Below are 26324 nucleotides of genomic sequence, written 5' to 3'. Positions count from 1 at the left end.
GAAAAAACAAAAACAAAACAAAAAAAACCCAAACAACCAACACAGCATCCGTGTCCACATAAACTATACAAAAGCATAGTCCACTGCTTTCACCCAAAGGAACAAACAAAGAACAGCATAGAAGAAATTTATTAAGATAGCACTATTTATACAAGTTACTCATGCTAGAAAAAAGCATAAATGATACATGTAAACATTTGTTTACAGAATACTTGTTTTCCTTGTAAAGGTGCAAATGATCTTCATATGTAAACACAAGAATACCAACCTTTAGGGGAAAAGGGGTTTTTAAAAAAGTTTTAATGACCCATTTATTACTGTATTGTAATTTTTACTATATTCAAGCACATTAAAATCTGAGTTACATGAATCAAACTATGAAGTTAAAGAACTTAAGGTGTCAGCACTGCCTTCTTCATCTCAAGAATTTACAGTCCTCTTACTCTTTTAAAATCAGATTTAGTAAGGTCCAAAGTTGCACTAGGTGCAAAAGGTCATTCTTTCATACTAGATAGAAATTACAGTACAAACATATCGGAACCTTTGAGTCTAGAGTTCCTCCTTCCTCTCCCCCCACCCCTAGGTGCCTCTGCAGCCACTGAAACATGACGGTTACTCACCGTGCCAGCATGCAGTCCCTCCCCTCCAAACTCTTTAATGAGCCTCATACCTTTCCCTGCTCTAAACACAGGCAAAGTGCATAGAAATCACTAAAAGGGAGGGCGCCATCTCATCATGGTCAGTGTTCTACAACAGGGATTCTAAAGACACAGACAAGAGGCAGGAGGGCAGCTACGATGATGCTGGTCTAAATTTTTTTCAGCAGGACTGACTGCAGGTCTGCCATGCTAGCAAGAACCTGAGAAGTGAGTGTTGATCTAGGCTAGTCAGAATTAACAGATGATACCTGCATCCCAGCTTCAGACAAGAACTGATATCTATCAGGCAACATGAGGAAAAGGGTTTTTTAAGTAAGCAACAACTAGTTGGTTCTAGGTTCATATACAGGGGAGGGGAGAGACAAAAGCTGAACTTTTGTACCATACACTGTACAGTAAAAAGGCATCATCTGAAATCCTTTTCACTCTCACCCTTTTTGGGCACTTCACTGATTCAGTCGATAGATGAGAGTTCCAGTTCTACTTCTTGCCTCCAGCAAGACTGAAAAGATACTCAGGGCACCCAATCTCATAGCTCTCCTGCACTCTAAGAGACCCTAAAACATACCACAAGGGTTGGAACCACAATAGCTGGCAGGACATAGCCCTGCCCTAACCACCAGCTTGTCAAAACTCAAAATCGCACACGCACATATACATATATAAAATACATATTTATATATGCACACATATATATGTATATAAAAAGCTGGAATTATCGCTGTGAGCGATCAAAGAAAATACATGATACAAATTAAATGAAAAAATAAATATACTCTGTGCACAGAAAAGCTTCTGTGCAAAGGTGGCACCTTGCAGGTCAAGTACTTTTTTGAAGCTCTCTGTAAATAAGGCAAAAGCAATGTTTTCCGTATCACTTTCCTCTTTCACCCACCACACAGCTGCCACATCCACTGCTCACACAGCAGGAGGGAAAGAAGGAAACCCTCCTCCTTGCCAGACTCCCAATATAGCATGTAGTCTCTACATCAGCATTGTTTACGCTACAGTAACTTTTACAGTTTGGTTTATTCAAAAATGTAGACTATTTAGAAAAAATATGGACATAAGCAACACTTTTACTTTTGTCCAGTGGTTCCCTGGAGTCTGACAACGTGGTCTCCCATTGGGCATACTCTCACAGAAGTCATTTTTTAATTCCATAGAAAGAGTCACCGGCAAAGAGTAACGTTAGATCTAGACCGTGCATACTAGAGCTGCAGAGAGGTCCAGTGTCAACAAGTCTCTTCAGTTTTTCTAGGAATGAGAGCCAAGGGGTCTCCCTCCCTCTTGATGCTTACCATATATGGGATTCACAGTGTGTCATTTTGATAACACCTACTCCTCCTCCCAGCCGCCGATAGTTCATCCCACCATACAACCTGTAAAGACAAGGTTTCAGTGGTCACACTGGTTCAGCTCCTTCAGGGAGCTACCACAGGAAAGACTGAACCGGCTCTTGGGAGCACAATTACACCATTGTTAACCTCTGATTAAAGCAGACCATGACAAGTAAGAAGTTGAGTAGCAGTCATCTTACATACTTCCAAGGTAAAGAGCTGTATTTGCTCATGCCTTTCTCTCTTAAAACAGAAACTGCTTCCCATTTTGACACGACAGTTTTCTGTTACTCAAGTAATCACTTGCTTTTGCCCTGTCTGGTAATGGCCAAGATAGAAAAGAACTTTGCAGGCTGTAGCTGACCTTGGGCTACGTTTTGGGTAACACAGGAGCAAGAATAGGTTTGCTACTCACAATTCAACTAATTTGTTTTATATTTCTAATACCCTAAATTCAGCTGATCCAACCAAGATATACCGCAACCCAAGCACCATCTGTTTCTCGAAAATGTTACTGAAATGGTGCCTGCATTTCATATGGAAATCTGATCCCTATAGACTCCAGCAACCTACTCATTTCAGCTGCATATTCCCCTCTGCGCCACTGAAGTCTGCTGGCAGGAACAGGAGAAGCAAGTACTTTAACAAATTGCATTGGTAGGAGTTGTCTGAACCGAAATTGCGTCAGAAGCATTTCTCGGTCAGGCTACACAAATAAAAAATATCCTTCATAGAGCAAGAAGTTCAGCAAACGAAAGAGAAGACCACAGATGTTGATCAGCTATACTGAATTCAGTGGGACAAAAAGACCCACAAGCTAATACCTTGAGCAATCTCCTAAACTTCTGTGAATACTAGCCCTGGCAGTAACTCCTAACTCTAGATATTTTATTACTAGTACTGTCACTGGGAGTAGCTGAAACCATTCAGCTAAGGAATATGAAGTAGGTACTACTCTCTACTCAACTGGTTTTCTCAGCAGTCCAAAAGGCATTGTCCATAACTCAACAAGGGGAAGTTCTTCCACTGCCTCTTATGACAGTTTATCTCATAGGGAGAGTTAATCTACTAGTATTACTAAGCTGGAAGGAATAAGGACATTAAGTTCTTTCTATTCCCCACCCCTGCCAGATTACTAAAGCAGCAAGAATACAGATAGAAGCTTGAAATTTAATACTAATTACATTTGGGAATAAATACACAGGCAATTGCTTTCAAGTGTAGCTATGACTAGAAAAGAAATAGGAAAAATAGCCTTTCTGCTCAGTACATGGTTTTGATCAGCAATTTTGTATTATTTCTCTCAGCTTGTAAAATCAGATTAAATTCTTCTAATTGCTGTCTTGCAGATTTAAAGGGGAAGAACATCATATGCTCAAAGTGTTCTGTTTCAGCTCCTCCATAAGGATCTGGAAATCAGAGCCTCAGTTTGAAAGCAAAAAACGAGTAGGCTGAATTCTACATCATGACTGTGAGCTCCTTCTGCTAAGGGCAAGCTTAGTTTTATTCAGAAGCAGAAGAGACTCAGCCCAAAATAAACAGAAGGGGTATCTCTCTGAATGTGTCCATTTTTGTTATGTTCAAAAGCAGCACTTAAAAACCAAACCAGGTTTTGGTATGACCTTTTGCTTGCTACTCAAGAAGCCTGCCAAATCATTTATTTTCTCTGGGTCTCAATAACCTACCTATACATAATTTTCCTACCTGCAAAAGATGCAATGAGATTTATTCATTAAGCATTGGTTAAATCTGTTGGGATACTCAGGATGGGAAAAACTGTGGAAAACTCACTCCCATTTTTCTTAAAATGGAGCCAATGGCTGAATTCAAGCAGAAATGTGCAAGAAAATGTTTCTCAACTGCTTACGACTCCCATGGTCATAGACATGGGGATGCTGTAAGTAAATGGCATATGGGAATATTTTTCAAAACGTGATTCTCATTCTTACACTTTCATGCAATCCAACAAGCCACAATGTGAACACTATGCTAGCTACCACACCCGAGTTCTTTGCTATGGTGTATGTCACATTTCTAATTTGGCTGCGGCAGCTCCAGCTGGAGATCACTATTTGATTGTTCCACAAACTTAAGAGTTACCTCCATGTGTTAGCATCTGGATCAAACACCTCAATGGTCTTCAAGTACGTTGTGCCATCAAAACCCCCCACTGCCATCAGCTGTCCATTCACCACAGCAAGGCCAACCTGCAAAACAACCATCACAGATAGTAGCTAGTTAGCTGGGATGTCCTGAAAAGACAGGTCCTGAAAAGAAGGGTTAAAATGAAAATATTAATAAAAGGATTTAATAACCATGTTTGGTGAAAGGCAGTCTGCAGAAAAGGTTTTCTGGCCGGGGGAAACGGACAAATAAAATAGTCTAAAAAATAACGAAACATGAGAAGTTAAATATTTATCTCAAAATACAGAATCTCCTAAAAGAAAAGCATTAGGTTCCCCTTATTACCAGCTACAAGAACTAGAACTGCTTTAACAATAATAGATATGCAAGAACCTAAGCTTTATCAGCCAAAACTTATTGTGTCCTGGACTGAAATTCTTCACCAAGTGTGGTACACATGCACCAGAATATCTACCAGCCTACACCCTGTAACACGTGCTTAAACTAGGAGAACCATATGTAAGTCCCTGGGCTGCTCCTCTCAGACTGGGGCTTGGACCATCTGTAAGCACCCTGCCTCCAGCCTTTCTATTTTGCCTTTCTACCAAAGCACAAAATCACTGAAATCTCAAACAGTTCTGTCATTTAGGAAGATCACTTCCAGTGAAAACATCTCATGGCATAACAGAAAAAAAGACAGTAAGAACACAATGTAAAATGGTTCTTGCTTTGGCTTTGAGGATGTTAGAAAACTCAGGAGGGCTGCAGATACAGATGCATCTGTTCAGCAATTTCTGCAAAAAGCAAATATAGAAGCAGCTCATGAAAAGTCAATGCCTAATCAGTAACTGAAAAGGACAGCGTCGGACAGCGTACTATATGCTTTGAGGACAGAAATAACTATGTATTCTCTGCCTCCAAAACCAGTAGTTGCTCAAATTATGATTCATACTTGCCTCACCAGACACTGAAATACTAACATGCAGACAGAATTAATCCACTCTTTACTATATAATCCAGTAGCCAATGATAAATATTCGTAACATTTGCATCTGCCCAAACACGATGACTACTTAAAACACTATGTTAATCTTTTGTTCACATGTCTACAGAAAGCACGAAGATTAGCAGTTGATGAGAACGTGATGTCATTCCCCATACTCACAGCATTCAGTGAAGAGAGGCAACACACTAAGTGAAAGCCCAGAAACCCTGTTCCCACACACATCTCAAAGCAATGAAAAGACTTTGCTGGAAGTTCATATCTAAATACTAATGCTTGCCCAGTTTTCCTGCTCTTTCTTCTGGGTAAGTAGGTATGTTCACCTCCTAAATCATCCAAAGAGACTCAGGTACTAATTTTGACAGTGTTCTCTAACAGTATCTCATACCAAGCATGGCTACATCACCAAGTGAAAACCTAAAGAACTCACCTGTTTCAGACCTAAGCAGCTGACTCCATATAAGGGACCAAAACTATTAAAAAAGACCCTCAAATGACTCCATTTCCCCACCCTCAGCCATGTTAAACAGCTGTCTATGGCATGACATGACTACCACTTCATTCCCTAGTCTTGCTTAAGAGCTTTGACTTTTTGCAAATCTTTCCCCTCACAGAAGAAGAGAGGTGAAGGTACAGAGGAAGCAAGAGAAAAACCTCACAAGATGATACTCTACCCTGTGCTCTCACCACGTGATTACGTATAGCATAGACAAGCAAACCAAGCCAAACTCACTCCACTCCGGCGGGATGTCATGGCCACAACAGGAGACCACTGGTTGGTTCGGGGATTGTATCTCTCAGCACTACTGAGCTCTGTTGTATCATCTCTGCCTCCCACAGCATATATCATGTCTTGGTATACCGCACAGCCCAGGTGCTTCCTCCTCGTCCCCATGGGTGCAATTGTGTGCCAGCGGTTCTCCTGGGGATTGTAGCGTTCCACTGCAGAGGAAATGACACATCTTTGGACAACAAGGTTGGCAGGCAGTGGGAGTTAGCACTTTTGAATATGCATCCAAAGTATAGCTCAATCTGTAAAGACACTACAATTTCCACACACCAAAAATTTGATGAACCAGTTTGTTACCTCTCACTCTAATGCTTTTCTCCTATAGAACGCTTGCTATTATCTCTTCTGTCTCCAGCCCTACATGATCAATCACATTCAGCATCTTCACTCAAGAGGGAGCTGGCAATGCTACAAACTGACCTGCATTACCATCTTGCAGTAGTTTTACCTTTGGCACCTTCCTTCCTACAGCAGAAAAGGGCTACTGCAGGAAGAAAGATGTGCTTGCAACTGTTGTGCAAATGATCAAAGTATTGTATTCAGGACACACTGCCAAATGCAGCATTGAAAAAAAAAAAAAAAAAAAAAAAAGACGCACAACCAGGTAATATGGGCTCACAAGCCTGGAGAGTTAATTACTGTATGGCAAAAACCTTAAAGAAGAAAAAACACTGCAAACTGATCACTAAGATATTCAGCAGCCATCTGGGGACACTAAGGACAAACAGGACCATGACAAGTGCTGACTGCAATTATGGGACAGTAAAAGGCATACCAGTATTGAGAGGAGAAGTTCCATCAGAGCCTCCCACAGCATAAAGGAAGCCCCCTAGCACAGCCACTGCAACTCCCAAGCGCCTGGTGCTCATGGAAGCCACTCGAGTCCATTTGTTTTCTTTGGGATCATACCTGGCAAAAGAATAAACACCAAAGCTTAGTGAAGTGTCAACATCTTCACAAAGCAGCAGGAAGACTGACCTTATTCTCTCCAAAGAAAAATCCCCGTAAGATTTGTACAGTACTTGCCTACTCTCCAGCTCCTCTGCATCAACTGCACCTTCTAAGAGACCCTCTTCTCCCTGTGCCCCACTTTTTTTTTTTTTTTTTTTTTTTTTTTTTTTTTAATTAAAGAGTACCTTTCCACAATGTTGAGACAAGAGACACCATCCTGGCCACCCACAGCATAGAGGTAGCCTCCAAGAACTGCTACTCCAACACTGGTCCTGCAGGTGCTGGTGGGGGCCACATCACTGCTCCACTGATTGGTCTTCGGATCATACCTAGAAAAATACACCAAACAGCACAAATTGCTTGTCTAGGTATACTTCAGATTCTCCCATGTTGCCTATCCTGAGCTTAAACTGCAACACAGCTATTTTTAAGTTGGATAAAAACCCTGAAGTGATATAATACATCCAATGCATGTTATTCCAGGGATGTTCAAACTGCACCTGGAGATGATTAAAACTGAAGATCAAAGGTTCAGGTTCATAAGACAGCAGGTTACCAGGGACTGGCTGGCATGTGGTAACTTGCATCTATGCAAAGAGCAGCAGCAAAGAGTTACTCTGCTGTGCAGTTCACACAAGAACTTAGCCAGCACTGGGACCTGCACTTTGAAATAAAAGATGAAGGAACCAGATGGACTTGGGAATCCAGAGACAAGGGAATATGGTACATAGCAGAAAAGTGCAGGACATGGGAGATGTAAGGCTAGGGTCATGATTTGGGAAGCTGGGAGTATGGAAGGAGATACGCAGGAAGAAGGGCAGGCTCAAGAAAGAAGGAGATATTTGTATAGCTCAATGGATTTATTACAGGGCCAAGATTCAGAGTACTACAAGTGCTTGAGTCATGTGGCTTTTAGGCATGGGGATTGCCATATGCAGCTCCCAGAAACAGGAAGCTTGGTAAAGCTTGTTTGACTTAAGTCTTTCACAGGTCTAAACCTGACCTATTTTCCTTCTTCTGTGTAAGTGCCAAGGTTCCTTAATTCTCTAGTTACCACGCCACAATAAAATTCCAGGATCTTTCCCTCAACAACTAAGAAATGCTTACTGTAACCTCACCTTCCTAAACAATGCTAAAACCAAACCAGCAATTGCAAAGAAGGTTAACCAGGATCATCACTCCTCCCCCATCAATTATACCCAGACCCATCTCTTACATATGCCTTCCTTATACCAAAGGCTATGTATTCTCTCATTAAGCTGGGGATAACATGACACAAGCTGTTATGCATGAAGTCCTAGTTCAGCAGTAAACCAACACAATACTGAAGGGGTATGCAAGGGAGGAGGAAACGTAGATAACGTGTAATATAAATTTCAGGTTTTCAGCAGAACAAGAACACAGCTGGCAAAATGAACTCATTTTTAAAAGGCTGCACCCAGGTTTAAACATTCAGAGTTAACATTTTGCACACTGGCCTTACGGAGACCTACCTTTCTACACTGTTAAGATAAGAAGAACCATCATGGCCTCCCACAGCATAGAGGAGATCATCCAGAACACTGACTCCAACACCACAGCGTCTTTTGCTCATGGAAGCCACCATTCGCCACTCATTGGTTTGAGGGTCATAGCGCTCGACACTGGAAATTGCGTCCCCGCTACACCAGCCCCCCACTGTAGAAACCAAACACAAGAAATAGCGTCATAACAATGCACTGAGCTGACATACTGTATGTGTGCCTGGTACAAATAATCCCTCCAGACTTTGTCAGCCTTAACCCAGTAGCCCCATCTCCGAGTTACTCATTCTGAGGATTATAATTAGAAGACAGAATGTGATTTTCAAGAGGATTAATGTAAATTTGGAAGTACTGTGGCATTCATAGCACCAAAAAAATCAAACAAGTAAGAAAGTGCAAGTTAACTCAAACCTCCAAATACTAATGCACAGGTCACTCCAAAAATAGGTTGTGAAAATTGGCCTTACAGGAACACTACCACCAGAAAATGCAGACTTGAATCTCCTGACCTAAGCCAGAAGGAGCTATACATACCTGCAAAGAGCACTTCTCCACAGCGGATGGGTTTGCGCGGTCTAGTTCTTGGTCCTTGCATCAGTGGCCGCTCTTGGGGCAACAGCAGATAGTTTTTAGCTTCATCCACTAGATCCCTATGCAAGACAGGAAAATATTAATCCCCAAAGTTCACCTGATGCCAGTCTCAGGAGAAAGTATGAATCAAAAATGATGGCAAAAGCAGCCAGCACTAGTCATGCACTTCAGGTATTCACAAATCACATAAGTGCATGAATAGCTCTAGTTAAAACGTACACTGTCACCTAAACACTCATCAGTTGTTTACAAGTCATTTACACAGTGACAGCAGTAGACCGGTATCAACATTTGGCCAGAGTTAATAATAGATATTGCTTGCTATAAAGACTGATAAAAAACTATGACAAGAGATTTGTCAGGCTTACTGTGCAGAAAAGAAAAACCCAGTTTGCCTCAAGCTAAAACTTAACGATCAGTTGTTTTGTCTAGGAATAAAGCAGGAGTTGAAAAGCACACAAATACATAATACACACACATGACCAATAGATGGAGATAGTACCCTTCTGATGAATATTTTCTCCATCAGCTCTGGCCAGCTCACACTGTCCATCCATTCATGACTTGCCACCTGGGCTAATTCTAATATTCCAAACCCTTGAACAAAACAAAAAAGAAAAAAAGTCCTCCTTCCCTCTACAAACATGGAATTTCCCCCAGTATGAATGCTTATTCAGGAAGACTATAGTTTAGCTGATCCCCTGAACTTTTTTACATTAAGCACAACAAGAAAAATTGTGTGCTTTATAGATGATACAGAACTCCATAGAACCAGAAAGGTGAGAGTCATACTGTAAGAGGAAGAAATTACAGTTTCCCTGCACTAGTATTGTGGGAAATAGCAGACTCTAATCCCAGAGTCCAGTGCATTTATCAAAGTGCAGACTTTTTACACAGAAAAACTACTTTAAGTCCTAATGAGATCATGAATGCCATGCAATTGGTAAGCTGTAATGAAAGGCCACGACTAGAGAAAGAAAAAAGGTGAAATGGAAAACAATACACTGAAGGGTATTTTACCAACAGTCAAACTGCACACTCAAAGTTTGCTATTTCACTGAAAACTTGAAAGAACAAACACGCTTCTAGGGCACACTAATAACTGAGACGCAAATAGAAAACACTTTCTTGCATCTCTTATCCCAGTTGCAAAAGAGGAAATTGTGAGGTATCACCCATTTACCACTGACAAATCAGCACAGTTTGAGAGAACAGATGCAAATACAACAAAATCCAATTCAGTAATCAGTGAGGAGATTTACCGGCATTCCTCATCGCTCTTAATAAGCGGATCAGAACCCACTGTACCCACAAGAAACTTGGGACTCAGCAGCGGCAGACGGACATGCTGCAGGACCTAAAACACAAACCAGAACATATATGGTAAACCAAATATACCCACAGAGATGAAAGAAGCCACATGGAAAACAATAATGGCTAACAAATTTTGATAAAGAGTTAATAATTCCTCTGACAAACATGCACAGACATTTACATATCCAAACCCTTTTTGGCATTTGAGTTAAATGCAGCTCATCTTACAGCATCTTTGCCTTTTCAATATACTAATTTAGATACCCAGCAGAAAATCAGTCTTTGAAAGGGAACAGTCCACTGGATCTATTAACAGCTGAAAACAAGATTACAGCTGAAAACCTTTACAAAATTACAGATGTCAATACACCTGCCTGAACCACTAGTTTAGTTAGAAGTTTTATCAACCATTTAGCTCTCTTAAATGTCAGTGGTATTGTGCAGTAAATGAACAATAACAAATAACATGCTTTCACAACAGTTTAGAATTTAGAGGCGCAAGCAGGTATAGACGGGGGGCCTAAAAAGGCAGTTACAAGAGCATTAAGAGCTACCTTGAGAACAGCAGGTTTTTCTGGTTTGGCTTGTTTATTTAAACCAACTTTCAAAAGCTTTCCACTAAATAAAGTTGCATTTAATGTCTATTTCCAAAGCAGAAACACTGAGGCAGGCAGACTCTCACCTCTTTTGATCAGAAAGCCTGAGACTTCAGAGGCTTTCTGGCTGACAGCTTTGTCAGAATGGGTACTTCTCTGTGAAATAGCTTGGCTTAGATGAAGCATCATATTTCAGCAAAACCATTCTGACAAGCTCCAGTATAAGATCATGAGGGCTGAGGCATAATCAAACAGCAGAGCTTAAAGATACACCACAAATGAAGACAAGCTTCTTCTTATCCACTATGTTTTTTATACAACACTCAAAGCAATGCAGGCAGGTTTGTCTGGACAGACTACTAGAGTGATCTAGTTTGGCAAGCCCTACCTGGAAACAATTCAACAAAGCCCCTGCTGAAGGCTCTAGACAGTGCAACACCTTCCAGCCTAGAAGGAAAAGTGCAAGCCACCTAACACAGGTGGAAGTCAGAGAGAATTACTGTGGCTTTGCACACATTCAGAACTGTGACACTGCTGTGGCACCACCATATCAGGCCTCATTACTCTTCTCCTGGACAAAGTGGTCTTGAATGTTACTGCGCTCGACATTACCTGTGGCAGCTGGGGTCTTCTTTCCTGAATGCTATATTTCACCCAGGCCATCACTGCATTGAACACCTGCTCTTCACTGCGAACATTTAACTCATCACTGGATATGATGTCTATGAGCTGATTGGCAGGAAGCAACATGAACTCCTCACTCTCCATTACCTGGTTAAATAGAAAGGAAAAAGAAAAAGGAAAGTAAGGACAGTGGCCAAAGCATCAGAGCCATTCACCACTCCGGCACTTCAGTGCAACTCTAAAGGGGATACAGTCCACTTGAATTAGAGTCTAATAGACTGATCCAGTAAAGTGCCAAATACCCATCAGTTTCTCCATCAACACATGTGAAGGGTTTGCTGCACAGAGCAGAATGCAGGCCCTAGCAACACAACAAAGACACTTTCAGATGGGGATGCAAGTGAAAGGGAATTTTACACAAACTTTTTTGTAGGACACTTCTAAAGGGTTAAACCACACAGAACACTGATCAGGTTTCAAAACTTCGGAAAAAAAAAAGCCCTTCTTTAAAATCACATCTCCTTGTTTGCCGTGTCTAATATATAAAGCAGAAATAAAAATGTTGCACAGGTGATATGTGACTGAAAAGCAGTATCAGAATAGAGACGGTCTATTCACAAGAAATCTAAAACAGAGCACAAAAATAAGAGTCTCAGAAACAAGTTACCAGAGGCATTGTAGAGAACACGGAAAGCCTTCCTGAATGCCAATCTGGGGCAGAACAGAAAATATTTCAGGAGAGGGAGATAGACTCATTTGGTCCTGCCTCTTTCATTTGCTTTAAATATATACAAAGAGTATGCACAAGTCCAGATGCACTTAAGAGGGAATCAGAAGGCCCTAAGGACTGATCTCTTGTGAAATTCCAGTCACTGACAATCTGCAAACACATTAATTCCTTCAGTACCCGAGATAGCAACTGAGTTTCTCAGGAGGCTTTAGCTGCCACTGGAGTACTGCTCACACAACACACCACTGAGCACACGCGAGTCAAGTCTGTGACTGCCTTGGGAGGCTGCCGAGCTCATGCACAACCCTGTCTTCTGCACAGACACCAGGTAGATGGGGAAAATGCAAGAATCAAAATAAAGAGAACTGCAGAAATGGTTTGATTGATAACTGCCAGCTTGGCTTCCCTACAAGCATTCCCAGTCTGTAGCCTGTAATCTCTGAGAGGTTCAGTGACAGCAAATAACTGAATATTGGCTTGTCCTTCACATTAGAATTCCATGACTTTTGTGATTTGCAGCATAAATTAAAGAAAAATACATTGACAAGATCATCTCAACATCAGTCAGCTGTGCAGTCCTTTTAATTACCTAAAGAAATTACTTAAGATTACTGAACGAATATGCAAAAATTGCATGAGATCGTTTGCCAGACTTTGTTCTTGGATCCCATGGGCTTCCAGGGGCAGTAAGAGCCATGACAAGGTTAGCCCACACACTTCTTCAGCCTTAGAGTAAGAACAGAGTCGGTCATTAAAGATCTTTACCAGCATGTTTCCATAGTCTCCCTCCCTCCTACATAGACTAGCTTATGTCTAAACTTTACCCTGGCAGTTTGTAAATGCAGCCTCGGACTCTGGAAACAGAGGCTCTGGAAATTTATGAGTTAAGGATGGTCATCCAGACTCTCCCTTCCACCCTCAGAAAACCCAGGTACATCAATGGCCTCACAAAACTCAAAGTACTGGAAGCACTTCTGCAAACCAAGTTATTACCACTATGCAACTTGTTAGTTTACATAGTAAAACAAATAATTACTTAAAACGCTTTGGCTTATTTTGGCTTAATTATCAGGACACTAATAATTACCTGACTAATATTAATCATCTAACTGACTTGCTTACTAAACAAGAATTGGATGGGCTTCATTTCCTCTACAGTTTTCATTTGCATTACTGCTTCTACAAACACATAGAATAAATGTCAGAGTATACAATATGGAGTGCAATTTTTGTCTGTTGATACAAAGTACAAGTCGTTCATCCTTAAGTATATTTTCTCCCTTCACACAGATGTCAGAGACCAAACAAAAAAATATGAAGGCCGTTCTTGTACAGCAGAGCTGTTAATAGAACCATTTCACATTACATGCACAAGATTCACCAGGGGTTTTAGGCAACAAATTAAATTTAGGGGAATGGAAAACTTGGAAAAACATTTTACCAACAAGTTAATGATGTAATGCAGCAATACACATAAAAATTAATAGAACTAGAGGTTAGCACAGCAGAGGACATGAAGCAATTCAAACTGCTTTCAGAGTAACTGCATGAGTTGGCCTGATGCCTAGTGCTTAATATTTTACATTGCCATTCACGAAATTCCCATCTCATGTTTCTTTTGCCAGCTTGAAGGAACGATGACCATACAGCCTCGGCAGAGCACATTTTTTATCAGTTCTCAACCGCCACAGTGCAGGATGATTAAGTAGCCAAGTCACTGGCTTCCATCAAGGATTACCAATCCACTCTCCAGATGGGAAATAATGGCAGAACGGAATACAATCCCAACAAGCAGCACCACTAAGATTGTCTGCAAAGTAACAGTGGAAGCAAAAGAAATGATCATTAAGGATGAAGAGCTGCAAAACTCCTGGAGCACTGAAAGGGACACCAAAACCTGCCCAAGCCAAAGAAACAGTGGTCTAATCTAAGGAATTGTTTTCCAGAGGCCATGATTCAGTTAAGTCAATTATCATTTGCATCGTCTTTGAGGAGGAGAGTGTTTTCTCATGCCCCAAACTTTTGCCTTTGTGTGCTTGAACAGGGATAAGGAAGACAGAAAGCTATCTTCGAGGGACTGCAAAAAGAAAAGAACCCTGTAGCAAGCAGCTCTTAACAGCCAGCTGCATGTATTAATGCTAAAACATTTTAAAACAAAATTGTTATGCTGTTAAGAAGTTATTTAGAGGCTTTTAAGTGTGCCCTACTCATGTAATAACAAGAAGAGCACAGACCTAACCATTAAAACGACCAAGCACTGAAAATAAACGACCATCTGGTTACCATCCTGCTCCCCCCCAAAAAAATGCAGAAGAAAAGAAATGCAGAGCAAGCACAGAGCACATGAAATGGCCAGCTAAAATGTAGGGCTTCCAGGAAATCACCAGCTTCTACCAAAAACAAGCTCTCATCTTAAACAGTAAATTCTATTTTCTAGTCTTTACAGTTAGGATAAATGTATTTAATTGCAACTTTTCGCATAAACTGATGTCACGTGTTTACAGTTAGATACCAAGTGTTGTCTTCAATATGTCCAACAGTCAAGTTCAATTGTGTTTGCTTCTGCTCACGTTTTTCTAAAGTACTACCTGACTGAAATTAATACAACTCCAATCCATTTTCTGCAGAGGAAAAAAAAGTTAGCAAGCTGCAATCAATCACAGCACTTAGATACTGCCACTTCTCTGGAGAAACTAAATTAGCATCAGGAGTCAATACTGGAGTTATTCCCTTTGGAAAGGTGAAGCAGGTGGAAAGAGGAGATTTCTCTGCAGCAGACTACCTGTTCCAAGGGACGGAAGAGTGCAGTTTCTGGAAAAGGCAAGAGACAAATCTCTCTAGCAGGTGAACAGACCTTCACACTGAGCGCACTCCTAGAGAGCAGCTGCTTCCAAAACATACAAAAATTCTTGCCCTTCCAGCCAGGGATGAGGAAAGACATCACTTAGAAGTGTTGGGCTCCCTTCTGCATCTGGGTGTAATAGTTAAGTGAAGACCCACTCTTCTCAGACTATTGCTCACAGAATCCTTAATTATTATGCTGACCCTTCCCTGAACCAGTTGCTGGCAGGTTTTTTTTTCCCCAAAAAAATCATCTAGGCAGAATTAACAAAGGAAGAGAGACTTGAGTTTATAAAGGTCAGCTACAAAATTACACATTCGAATTACTTTCAAACAACTTCTGCTGAATAATAGATGCAAAACCCTAGTTCTGTGACAACAAGGGCATTGAAGACTCCACCGAGGCAACTGTATACTCCCCCATACACCCACTTTTCCAATCCCTAAACTCAATTTTTTTTTGGTTCTATCAATGTAATGTCCTTTAACACCTATCTCCCCCCAGTCATGTAGAATCCAGAACATGTCTGAAAGGGAAGCAAAATGTCACCCCATTGTGCAGCCACATCAGATTCAATGCCAAACTCCAACTACACCTGCAACCTTGCCTTCCATGACGCACGCGCCACACAACTTTAGGAGAAGAAATGCTATGGATCATATACAAACCACCAGTATGACACAGTCCTACAAGTACCTCTTCCCTCTTTCTTCCCCACCTAATGGCTGGCACCCATCACTATTAGGGCACACAGCAGATGCAAAGGCAGGATTTGGAAAGAAGCACAAAACGAGAGCTGCTCAAAGCTCTCACAGGACACGTTCATGCATTTTACACCATGACTCCAGCACGCTAGGTTCTTACCTCCTGGAAGTTATGCTGTGTGAACTTGTCAGCAATCCTCAGTAGTTCACGGCAGGAGTGAGTGTCAGCAAAAGCTCGGATGCCCAGGCAATTGGAAGGGTCCAACTGTCTCTTAAGGAACTCGCAGCAGGCCTCCTGGATCTCAGCCAGCTGGAGGAGGCAAGCAGCTGGCAACAAGGTCTGGACATTTCCCTCTTCCACAGTGATCTGAGAGGTGTATGCAAAGTCAATCAGCAGTTCCATGGCCCTTTCGTCGATGTCTCTGATCACTACTTCTGTCTGCCGAGACTCTGCCAGCTCCCCAGTGAACATGGCTCGGAAGTAAGGGCTGCAGGCTGACAGAATCACCCTATGGGCATAGATCTTCTTTGCACCGACTACTAGCACCACATCGCACAACTCCCGGTGCTTCCGGAGAAGGTTGATAACTTCCAAAGTTTGTCGAGGGTGCTTGTCAGAGATGTAGGGCATGCGAGCAGGCTGCGGCACCCCTTCTGGCAGTTTATTAGGATCTCCGAGTGTGCAACGGCTAGTCACGTCCATTCCGGTCTCTCCTGGCCGAGTACTGGTACACCTGCAGCGGAGGAAGTTGTAAGACAGGACCATCATCCACTAATCTACCACCAACTGTCAGCCAAAGCTCTACGGCTTGTGCCGATTATGAGTGCAAAACCAGCAGTGCCTGTAGCTCCATGCTGGAATGTGCTTGTTTCAAGCACATGATCACGTGAAAGAGGAACCTGTCTCAAACCAAAGCTTACCTAGAAGTAAACAAATGCCAACCTGCAACAGGCTTATATTTATACCTATTTTTATATGCTTTCTATGACACACCGCTGTAATATCCGACTATCCAACTACACATACATGTTTATTAACTGAACCTCATAGCAGCCTTGTGTGGTAAAGAAGTATTATCCCCATTTCACAGAGAGTGACTCAAAGCAGAGAAGATTAGCTGACTTGCCCATTGTCACTTTAGTTTTCTTTGACAGAGCTGGAGATGGATTTCCACTGCAAAGAATTCCAGCTGCACAACATAACCAAACTTCTCTGTTCTTCTACCTACATTTTTGATAGGGTTGCTCATCACTGTGATATCTGAACACACTAAACTGTCACAGACTTCAGTAACTTAAAATGGCCTGCAGCCTACCATGAGTATCTTTCAGGTCCCCAGAATATCCATTTAATCATCACCTCTTTAGTTATTTTTTTGAATTATGGAGGCTTCTGACTCAATCCACCTTCCCCAACACATTTCACAGGAAGGTTAATCTTTCCCAAGAATGGCAGACTAAGAACCGCAGAAGGCAGTCAGGATTATCAGACCAATCAGGAAAAAGTCAAAACAAAGTATCCGTGACTATCAGCCTACCAAAAAAGGAAGAAAATAAAGTCAAGATGATAACTTTAGAGATGAGGAATGACTTGAGAATATATAAACCAAGTTTCTGGCACAGAGTAGGGAAAACATACTATCTTCCCAGCTCCACATGCAATGTTCTAGCTATCCAATGTCCTTCTTTACGAAAGTTCAGGTACCTTTCCTTTATCCCTCACATCTCTGAGCAGATGTCCACCCTGCCACAGCTTAAGTGCAACGCCCTTCTGCACGGCAGCATGACAATGCTGACAGATGATGCTTCGCACCATGTATGCTACTAACTTGAGGGAACAGGAACACAGTATTGCCCCGAGTCCTTCTACAGGGATGAACCAAGATGATACATCTCATACCTCACTTTGCAGAGACTTCTACCTACACCCCAGACTTCACTATCACTTTATGACTGAAATCAGTGCTAAACAAGAATTAAACTCATCAGAGTAAATAAGCAGATCAGTGCTCACATAACTGAGATGCCTTTTTGCATGTTCCAAGCACATGTGAATTTCTGCCACATATATGCACAATTATTAAAAAAGATATATCAGCACCAATGACATACCAATTACTATGAAAAATAAAGAAAATAGAGGAAACTATTGACTCTTTCCACTTCAAAGGAAAACCATCACTTAGAGCAATTAAAGCACACTGAGCAAAATATCAGAATACTGATGGTTATGAATTATCCAGTGATTACACTGGCCGTTGCAGATATACTGGAAGACCCAATACATTCTATCCATTACCAGCTTCTCTGGTACACTGGCATTTGTGGGCTGTCACTACTTCACTTTGTTCATACTAACAGTTAAAATAAATCTAACTTCATTTTGCCATTGCTCAATGTATTTTGCAGCATGCTTGAAGGAAAGAATTAAAAAAAAAAAAACAACCCTCACATCTTTTCCTCTCATTATTATGTCAAATGCACTTTCTAACCACAGGGAAACCAGTCTCTTTGCAGCAGTTCAAATTATTCACTTGCATCTTACCCTGTTTTCTCATTCCCCCCACACCTTCCCCTTGATCATAATATTCAGATGTTTCAGACCATTACCTCTTCCTCATATCTTAGTTACACAGATCCAGCTGGGTCTCCCCTCTGGGTTTTACTGCTTGCTCCTGTTCAGCCCCTGCACCTTAAATGCCTTAGGTTTTTATCCCTACTCCATCTTTTTTTATATCCATCACCATTCTCTCCTTTTCTGACACCTCTGACAAATCCATCTGCTGTTAAACTGCCTCTCACTCTCCTCTACCCGCTCTTGTCCCTCACAACCCAAATTCACCTTGTGGGGTTCGACAACCATTTTCAAAGCTCTGCGAAGTTCCTCACGAACAATGCAGCTAAGCTCTCCTTGCACCAGCATACACAAACTAAGTTTAATGGTACCCCTACAAAAACCCCAAGAAACCTTGGCTGAAGATTAATTTACCTAATTGGCTTACCTTCACAGTCCTTAGCAGGTAAAGGCCAGAGGGTAAGTAATTTAATCCTACTAAGAGATGGAGAAAGGTGGTAACAAAAATCCCCCTGTAGAGTCTAGCTCTTGCTAAGCAAGCCAAATGCATTTTATTGTGCATTAGGGGTTTCGAGCTATGTCAAACCAACCCCCAGGAGAAAAAAGAAAAAATAAGAGCCTTATTAAGACACATGCTACTGTAATAATTTTGAACACTTTGTCTTGACCAGGCTGTCAGTCAAAGCATCTAAGTACAGAACAAGCATTCTTCAAATAAAAACCCATTTCACATAACTACAGATCACAAGAGATGGCCTACGTCCAGGACAGGATGTCCTGTTGGAAAGCAGAACCCCTCTGTTACACCTGTAGGCTTTCCTCAGAGATGACACTACTAAAAACAGCCCTAAAGCAGATATCAAAGAGCTTTTTAGACTGGCACAGATTCTAAGTACAAAAAGATTAGATTAAGGCTATGCTGCCACAAGGAATACAGTGTACCTTGTCAATCCCACCACCCAAGACTCTTTGCTGACACAGAGCAATGGGGTGAACCATCTCATGCCATGGGATTAGCTGGCCAGATTTAGGCAGTAGTCCTAGTCCTTCCTAGCCAGGACAGAACAGGATTTTTCTGCCCAAATGAGACTCTGCTGAACATGTCTTTAAATTAACTAAGTGAAAAGGAGTCTGGTTAATAAGAACTGGAGGCATTCCTGCATTGTTCCCACCAGCGTTTCTCTGAGTGCCTGCATTGTATACAGCCTCTTTCCTCCAGGAAAGAAAGTGCTGGTTAAAGAAAATTGAACGGATGGAAAAAAGGAGTAATAATCAAATTAGCACTCCTGACTCATCCATAACTTATCTCTGGGTAAGGCAGAAGCTAGTGATCAATGGACTTGGGAATTTCCATACTGGATCAAACCAGATGCTTGATGTTAAGCACTGTGGGTTGCTGCTATACACAGGCACAGAAGTGTGAATTAGAAGGACACCGTCTGATGGCATGTGTCTCCACGAGGATAATAATTTAACTGCATTATGTGTGCATTATGCATATATATGCATAGAGAATGAAATGATGAGTCAGTAGCTTAGAGGTGTGAAAGACAGAAGGCCATACTTGATTCTCACATGGCAGGCTAGCTGCCTCCCCCCCCACACACACAAGCAAAGCTAAGAGCTGTTCCTGAATACTCGGGGTGATTAAGAAGGGTTGAGGATCGGAAAGGAAATGTGTATGCAAGGATAAAAGATTCACACTCAGCTATGCAGATATTCTGGGATTAGCTTCCATCAAAATGCAGGGCTGGGGAAATCAGCAAATACAATGGGATTAAGAAAGGGCTGACAAAGGATCAGTTTTTGTAGCACACTGCTGAAAAGTACAAATGGGAACACTGGCAGTCTGCAACACTAAGTCAGCTAAATAAATAGGCTGCTCTGCCTCCATTTTATTCAGCTATGCCAGTTCCCAAAACTTTATTCATTAATGCAGGCATCTATGAGACATCCATCCTTAGAGCTTATAGCAGCTTCTTCCAAAGTTTAAAAAAAATGTCTAATAACACGTATCCAAGAAAAATTCTCTCCAATACTGTCATAGAGCTCCTTAACTTTCAAGTCAGAGCAGCCTGCATTTTTTTCTTTAAGATAATATGTGTTTTAGCATGAGATTACAAGCAAGCTGTAACACAGTTCAGCAGAAAACAACAGGCTGACCTAAGGCCTATGAAACAGAACAAGTCTCAGGCTGAAAATATCGACTGAAATCCAAAATCATACATTCCTCTAGTGGATTTCAGTAGCAAATGAAAATAAAACACCAAACAAGTAATGATTTCCATCAATGCCTTGCTTTTAATCTAATGCATACACAAACAAAACACTTCCTATACTCATTACAGAACTGCTAGAACAAACATCTTTGATGTGGCCCAGCCAAAGGCGATACCTTCAGCAACAGAAGTGACCACCATAACACCGCCAATTAAGTAAATGGAAATGCTTTATTGTGAAAATCAATACTCTAGGAATTAGTTATCTAGAAGCGTAATTATTAGTAAAAATACCACTGGTTCCTTTTCTTACGTACCCAGCAAAGTTTAGGTATACGTTCTCAATGAGGTTGAGTTATGCAAACAAGCAGATAAACCTGACTGCAGTATTATTTTATATTACTCAAAAGGAGAACAGCAAGGATCTAGTGTATATGTCCCTGTTTACATTGTTTAGTTTAATTTTCACTGACCAAACCCAGAAAACTCAGTTTCACCAAGAATGAGGATGTCCATACTCTGAAAGATGAGGTCATTACTGGAGCCTTCCAAAACCTTCCTAAGCCTTTAACAGTTTGTCTTGGGCAAGAGCTATGTCCAAGCAATTGGTTAACTTCCCTAGTGCACGCGAGGGTCCCAAGTGCACTATTGGGATCTGCAGCCTCTCGCCCTTGGCGGGGTCTGGCTGCCTGTGCTCAAGCCAGCTCAGATACAGCACTGCTGTAACCTGGGATCGGGCTGCCAGGAAAGAGCTGGGTGAGAAAGAGCTGGGAAGGCCTCCCCACTTTGCTTGGGAGCTGCTCAAGCCCTCATCCCTGGCCTCTGCTATGTTAAAGGCACATCTGCACCTGACCATGTACCCCCCAATACTGACCTGCTGAGTTGGCTTCCTGGCTTGACCTCAGCCCTTCCTCATCACTATAGAGACTTGCCTGATGAGTAGCAGACTCTTGACTGACCCTGGTCATCAGATCTGCTCTGTCCTCCTTGCTTGGGTACTGTGGGACTATGCCCTTCACTGGAGAGGTCCCCTCTGCCTCGCTTTTACCTTCAGCAAAACAACGTTCTCTCACTGATCCCTGACAGCAAAAAAAGAATAGCCTGCCCCAGCTATCACTTCACTTCTAACACAAGATAAATCCTGTCTGAACATCAATGCATTTTCTCTACTATTATCTGGACAGGAATAGCTGCAATACCTTCTCTTTTCAAATTGTACTTCCCATCCTCTGAATGCTGTACACATTTGATACCAACTCACCATGTTTACTAATATAGTACTGACCAAGCCTCACTCCCCTCTTCTTGCAATATCTTAACAGGACTCTCGCATGTGGTGTTAAACAGCTGCAGAGCCCTGAGTAAAAAGATAAAAGGAAGTGCTCCGCCATCTGCTCAGCTGGACTTCATAGGAAGATCTGTGAGCTTGAAATCCAATCAGGAACCTTTTATCATTTTCTGCTAAGACATGCAGTAAAATAACAAACAGAAATTTTAACAATCCACACAGAGGCCCTTAAAACATGCAAGCATATTCAAGAACTGAAATCCACAGCTCACGACAGAGCCATGCTTGTCAGGCTAGACTGCAGCAATACAATACAACCAGCCACAGAGATCAGCTGAAAGGTTAGTTCAAAAGTAAAGCCACGTAAATATGTCAAACACGTTATCCATGCTCAACCCTTGCTTGCCAGAGAGGGAGGGAAAACAAAAGGTACTGAAAGGTCTGGTCTGCATCCATTATCCAAATAAAATTAAAGAAAAAAGTCTGAAATGCCAGGATCAGCACCACAACAGAAAACCTCTACTTTAGCCCCATGCTGTTGCCCACCACTAAAACTACCCAGTCTGAGTGGCAGACAGAACTTCCATGATAGCAAGTCCAAGGCCACAAACCCACAAAAGACAAAGGAACTTCAGCACTTCAATTCTCCGCCTCAATGCAACATGCAGAAAACAGACATAAATTTAGGACCTCAATTTTTCCATTAGGAACACGAAAAATAAAGCAGAGAGAAAACAAGAACACAAGCCAAGCTAATCACCAATTTTACGTCATTTTGCAAAAACATTTTTATAAATGGAGTACAACATCAGAACCTGAAAGGCTGTGGTTTTACATTGGTTAAGGTTTAAACAGTCTCCGTTGTAGAAGACTAAGATGGAAGAGAGCTCATCTGCTACTTAATCCATCTTGGAGAAAAAGGAACTCACTGTAAAAGTCACATACAACTGTTCATTGCCTAAACCACATTTCTTATCTTGGCAAAAATACTGAACAACACATAGCCCCAGTGATGCCCATATCACGTCCCAAGGTTTACTCATTAGCTTAACTGAAGCAGCGGCACAGTCTTTTTTTGTTGTGCTTGAGAGGTTCATTTAATTAAACAATATAGTGTCACTCTTCAAGGGTTTAAATGACTATTTATTTCTTACCTCCTTACACAGAACCCAGGCTAATGGTTTCTGCAAATGCTGTAGCGAGAAATGCTGTACATATTCACCTATGGTTAAAATTCCTTGCCTTCTCTTACATGAGTGTTTACAGAATCATCTGTAATAAAGTTTCCCTACTTTCAACACCCTAAAGAGTGCAGACAGACTAAGCAATTTTCATGAGTTCTCTTTACTTCATTTAGAGGTGTAGAACTTCAGGAAACTGCTTCCACACAGCTTGTATCACATACAGAAACATATCTGCTGTTAAGTTTTGCCATGGGATTGCCATCGGATAGTGAAAAGCAACTAGACTAGCAGACAATCCTGTTTGCCAACCTGTCATCAAGCTGATTTACTGTGACAATTTTTTCTCCATATAACAGATAATGTTTCTGACGTAACCACAACAAGAACTCCCCTGAATTAAACTTCAGATGCATCTTCAGCTCATTAGAACTGAGGCAGCTGGCATCCATAATGCAAAAAGGAAATCTCCTTTTCACCCAAGACCTCACCCCATCAAAGGGACTAAACTCCTTTAGTTAAGGGAAAAATAATGCCCCTTAGAAATCAAGTTTCAATTTATTCTCAGACAGTTTATTTAACACAATTTGAATACCTAAGTAATTAAATACTGAATTTTAAACATGATAGTAAATGAAGGAAGTAGGAAGGGGGTTTGGAGAATTACAGTAACTTGTCTTCTGTACTCTTCCTAATAGCATGTTCATTTAAAGACATCTGGTCTTGTAAACATTGAAAACTAAATACATTTAAGTAAGGACTAAAGATGAATGCTTTATCCTAGCCAGGCCTTTAAAAAAAAAAAACAAAAACAAACAACATTTTATGGTCTAGGCACTTATGAAACCAACTCACGTGATTTATCATATTTGGATAAAAGAAGGACAATTGTTTTTCATATCTTACCTGCGCATTGGCTTTCCGTCCATGCACCGTGAAAAGAAACCTTCACCCTATGCTTCAAGACCTGATCAAAAAGAAAAAAAAAAAGAAGAAAAAGGGTGATATTCTGAAGCAAGAGAACCTTCTTTCCTCTCTTCAGTCTGGCTCTAGGACAAGAGAACTGACCACATCCATGTACTAATATGCCTTCAAGTTCTTATCCAGCTATAAAATTCACAGCCTAGATTAACGATGTCTGGATTACAGAGAATAAAGCAGAAGAAAATATAATCATCTTTAAAAGTAATTTCACCACAGCTGCATAATGGTTCTTTAGGAAAATGGAACACACACATCATAAAGTCAGTAAACTGTCTGCCTTCCTGAATCCCTAAAATTGTTCTACCAAAGGAAAAAATACCTCAAGTAACAGGGTGCTCACTCTCACTCCTTGCTCAGAGGCAGGAGGTATCTCACCCTCATACATTTACCAGAGATTTAAGGCAGGCTGGCACCTAATAAACAGCACAGCACTGCTCAACAGCTACACTGCAGAGCCAGAATATGATACAAGATAAAACCTGTGCCTGGAAATTGAAGATAACTATGTGCCCCAGAGGTAAGAGGGATGCTAATAATGGTACTACATCTGCAAGGATTAATGATGCTGCCTGATGCTCACTACGCTTCCACTCCAAATATTCATTTTCTGAGAGGAATAATAACAGTTGCAAACTATGCAGTCCTTCCATATTCAACCACTAACTTCTGAGTGTAATATAGATGAACCCTTTTAACAAAGGCATCACTCATGCAGATTTCATTTTTAATGACTATTCAATCAGGAATAAATTTAATTCAATCATTATTTAAAGCAGTAAGCCTAACTTTTTGTCATGTATTAAAAGAACAGAAGGGTGTTCTGCTTCCATATTGATAGTCACAGACTTCCTCCCATCCAGAAATAGAGTGAGAAATGGGAAACCAGCGAAACTATAGCAAAAGCAATGACAGAACGAGACTGAATAACTCTTAAAATAAACAGAAGTAGCATTTAAAATAGAAGAACTTAAATTTAGGAGGAATAAAATAATTTTTGCAAGACTCAGATTGTCAGATTGGAGCCCTGCGTCCAACAATAATAAAATATTTTCAGCACAATTTAAATTAAGCTACAAAACGGCTATAGCTTTATTTGGCTATGTGAAGAAGCACCGTATTTTACATGCAACATTCTCTAGGTACATTAGCACAGAAACACAAACAGAGCAGTTTGCCAGTTAATGAAGAATAAGCTCTGACTTGCTGTCTTCCACAGTCGCAAATCACTCAGGTTCATACTTCCCTGCAAATAAAGCAAGCCAATTCCTCCTGGTTAGGGCACTCCATACCAATTTAAATCCGAACTATGACTGCCCAGCCTCTCCCCGATCAGACGCTGCTACCACTCCTCTCACCAGCATCGAGGGGCTTCCCGGACCAGCGAGCCTCACGGCATGCAGCCCCAGGGAGCACCAGGTGCCCCACTGCAAAGTAGCATCTCCACAACTGCCCGTGCGCAGAACACACGCCAAAGCCGTCGAGAGCACTGGGCACATGCTAGGAAACGTGGACGACGCTATTCTTAGACCCCTGATTGCATCAGATTTAATCCCCTTAAAACCCACGTTAAAAGTCGTGGGGGGAAAAAAAAAAAAGACATTTTGCTCCGGGGTCCTCGATCTAGTGCTCTCCGCAGGGCAGCAACTGGGTGAAACGACGGGTTTCCCAGCAAAACGTGGCCCTGGCTCTCGAGCACCCGCAGGCACAAGCAGGTTCTCCGCGGGCGGCTGCTCCTCCGGGACCAGCACCGCTCCCCTCCTGCCCCCTTCGCGCCGACAAGCCCACGGCGCACAGGGCACGCCGCCGACCGACCGCAACCGGCGGGACCCCGGCCCGCAGGAGGAGGCCAAGGAGCCGGGCCGAGGAGCCGGGCACCCTCCCCCAGGCCACCGCCCCCCCCCCCCAGCAACCGGCCCCGGGACCGTAGGGCCCAGGCCGCGCTGGGCGCCGCGCTCCGGCGGCTTCCCGGGGCGGCGCGACACAACGCCGCTGCCGGCACTGCCCCGCCACCCCGGCGGCACCCGGGCAGGAACGGGCAGGGCAGCGCGCCCGAGCCGACGCCGCACCGGCCCGGGAAAGGGGGCACCCCCGCAGCCCCGGGAAGCCTCCCCCGTACCCGACGGCGCGGGACAGGCCCGCACGGCGCTCACTCACGCCGGTCGACGGAGTCCTCCTCCTCCTCCTCCGCCGCCGCCGCCGAACCGCGGTCCCGCAGCAGCCGCGCCGCGCCGAGCCGAGCCGAGCCCACCCCGCCGGGCCCCTCCTCAGCGGCAGGAAGCGGTCCGG

The 26324-nt window shown here is 42.3% G+C and overlaps 1 protein-coding gene across 4 annotated transcripts; it reads right to left on the bottom strand.

Annotated features, from left to right (window-relative positions):
• Window positions 1–113: 113 nt before the first annotated feature.
• KLHL20 (kelch like family member 20) lies at window positions 114–26293 on the bottom strand. Of its 4 annotated transcripts, none has more exons than XM_075038500.1 (12): window positions 26193–26293; window positions 23961–24021; window positions 15952–16525; window positions 11504–11662; window positions 10244–10338; window positions 8925–9040; window positions 8361–8544; window positions 7053–7196; window positions 6692–6825; window positions 5860–6068; window positions 4100–4206; window positions 114–2041 (listed from the first exon to the last, which is right to left on the bottom strand). In XM_075038500.1, exons 2-12 carry the CDS (start codon window positions 23981–23983, stop codon window positions 1957–1959), a joined length of 1830 nt encoding a protein of 609 aa, XP_074894601.1. In that variant the 5' UTR covers window positions 23984–24021; window positions 26193–26293; the 3' UTR covers window positions 114–1956. The 4 variants fall into 4 exon arrangements, with proteins under 4 accessions (XP_074894601.1, XP_074894602.1, XP_074894603.1 ...); XM_075038501.1 differs by having other exon boundaries at window positions 26189–26287; XM_075038502.1 differs by having other exon boundaries at window positions 26203–26221.
• Window positions 26294–26324: the final 31 nt, after the last annotated feature.

The sequence above is a fragment of the Buteo buteo genome, chromosome 10 (genome assembly GCF_964188355.1).
Source record: "Buteo buteo chromosome 10, bButBut1.hap1.1, whole genome shotgun sequence".
Taxonomy (NCBI): Eukaryota; Metazoa; Chordata; class Aves; order Accipitriformes; family Accipitridae; genus Buteo; species Buteo buteo.
This window is presented reverse-complemented; position numbering and strand designations above follow the sequence as displayed.

Bases quoted from the DNA above. Each gene is read 5' to 3' on its own strand.
- KLHL20 (XM_075038499.1), bottom strand. From the start codon at position 16,557: ATGGTCCTGTCTTACAACTTCCTCCGCTGCAGGTGTACCAGTACTCGG. The intron at 4,207-5,859 runs GTGAGTTTGGCT...GTTGTTTTGCAG, and splicing joins TGACATCCCGCCGGAGTGGA to GTTGGCCTTGCTGTGGTGAA. The intron at 2,042-4,099 runs GTAACTCTTAAG...TTGTCTTTACAG, and splicing joins CCAGATGCTAACACATGGAG to GTTGTATGGTGGGATGAACT.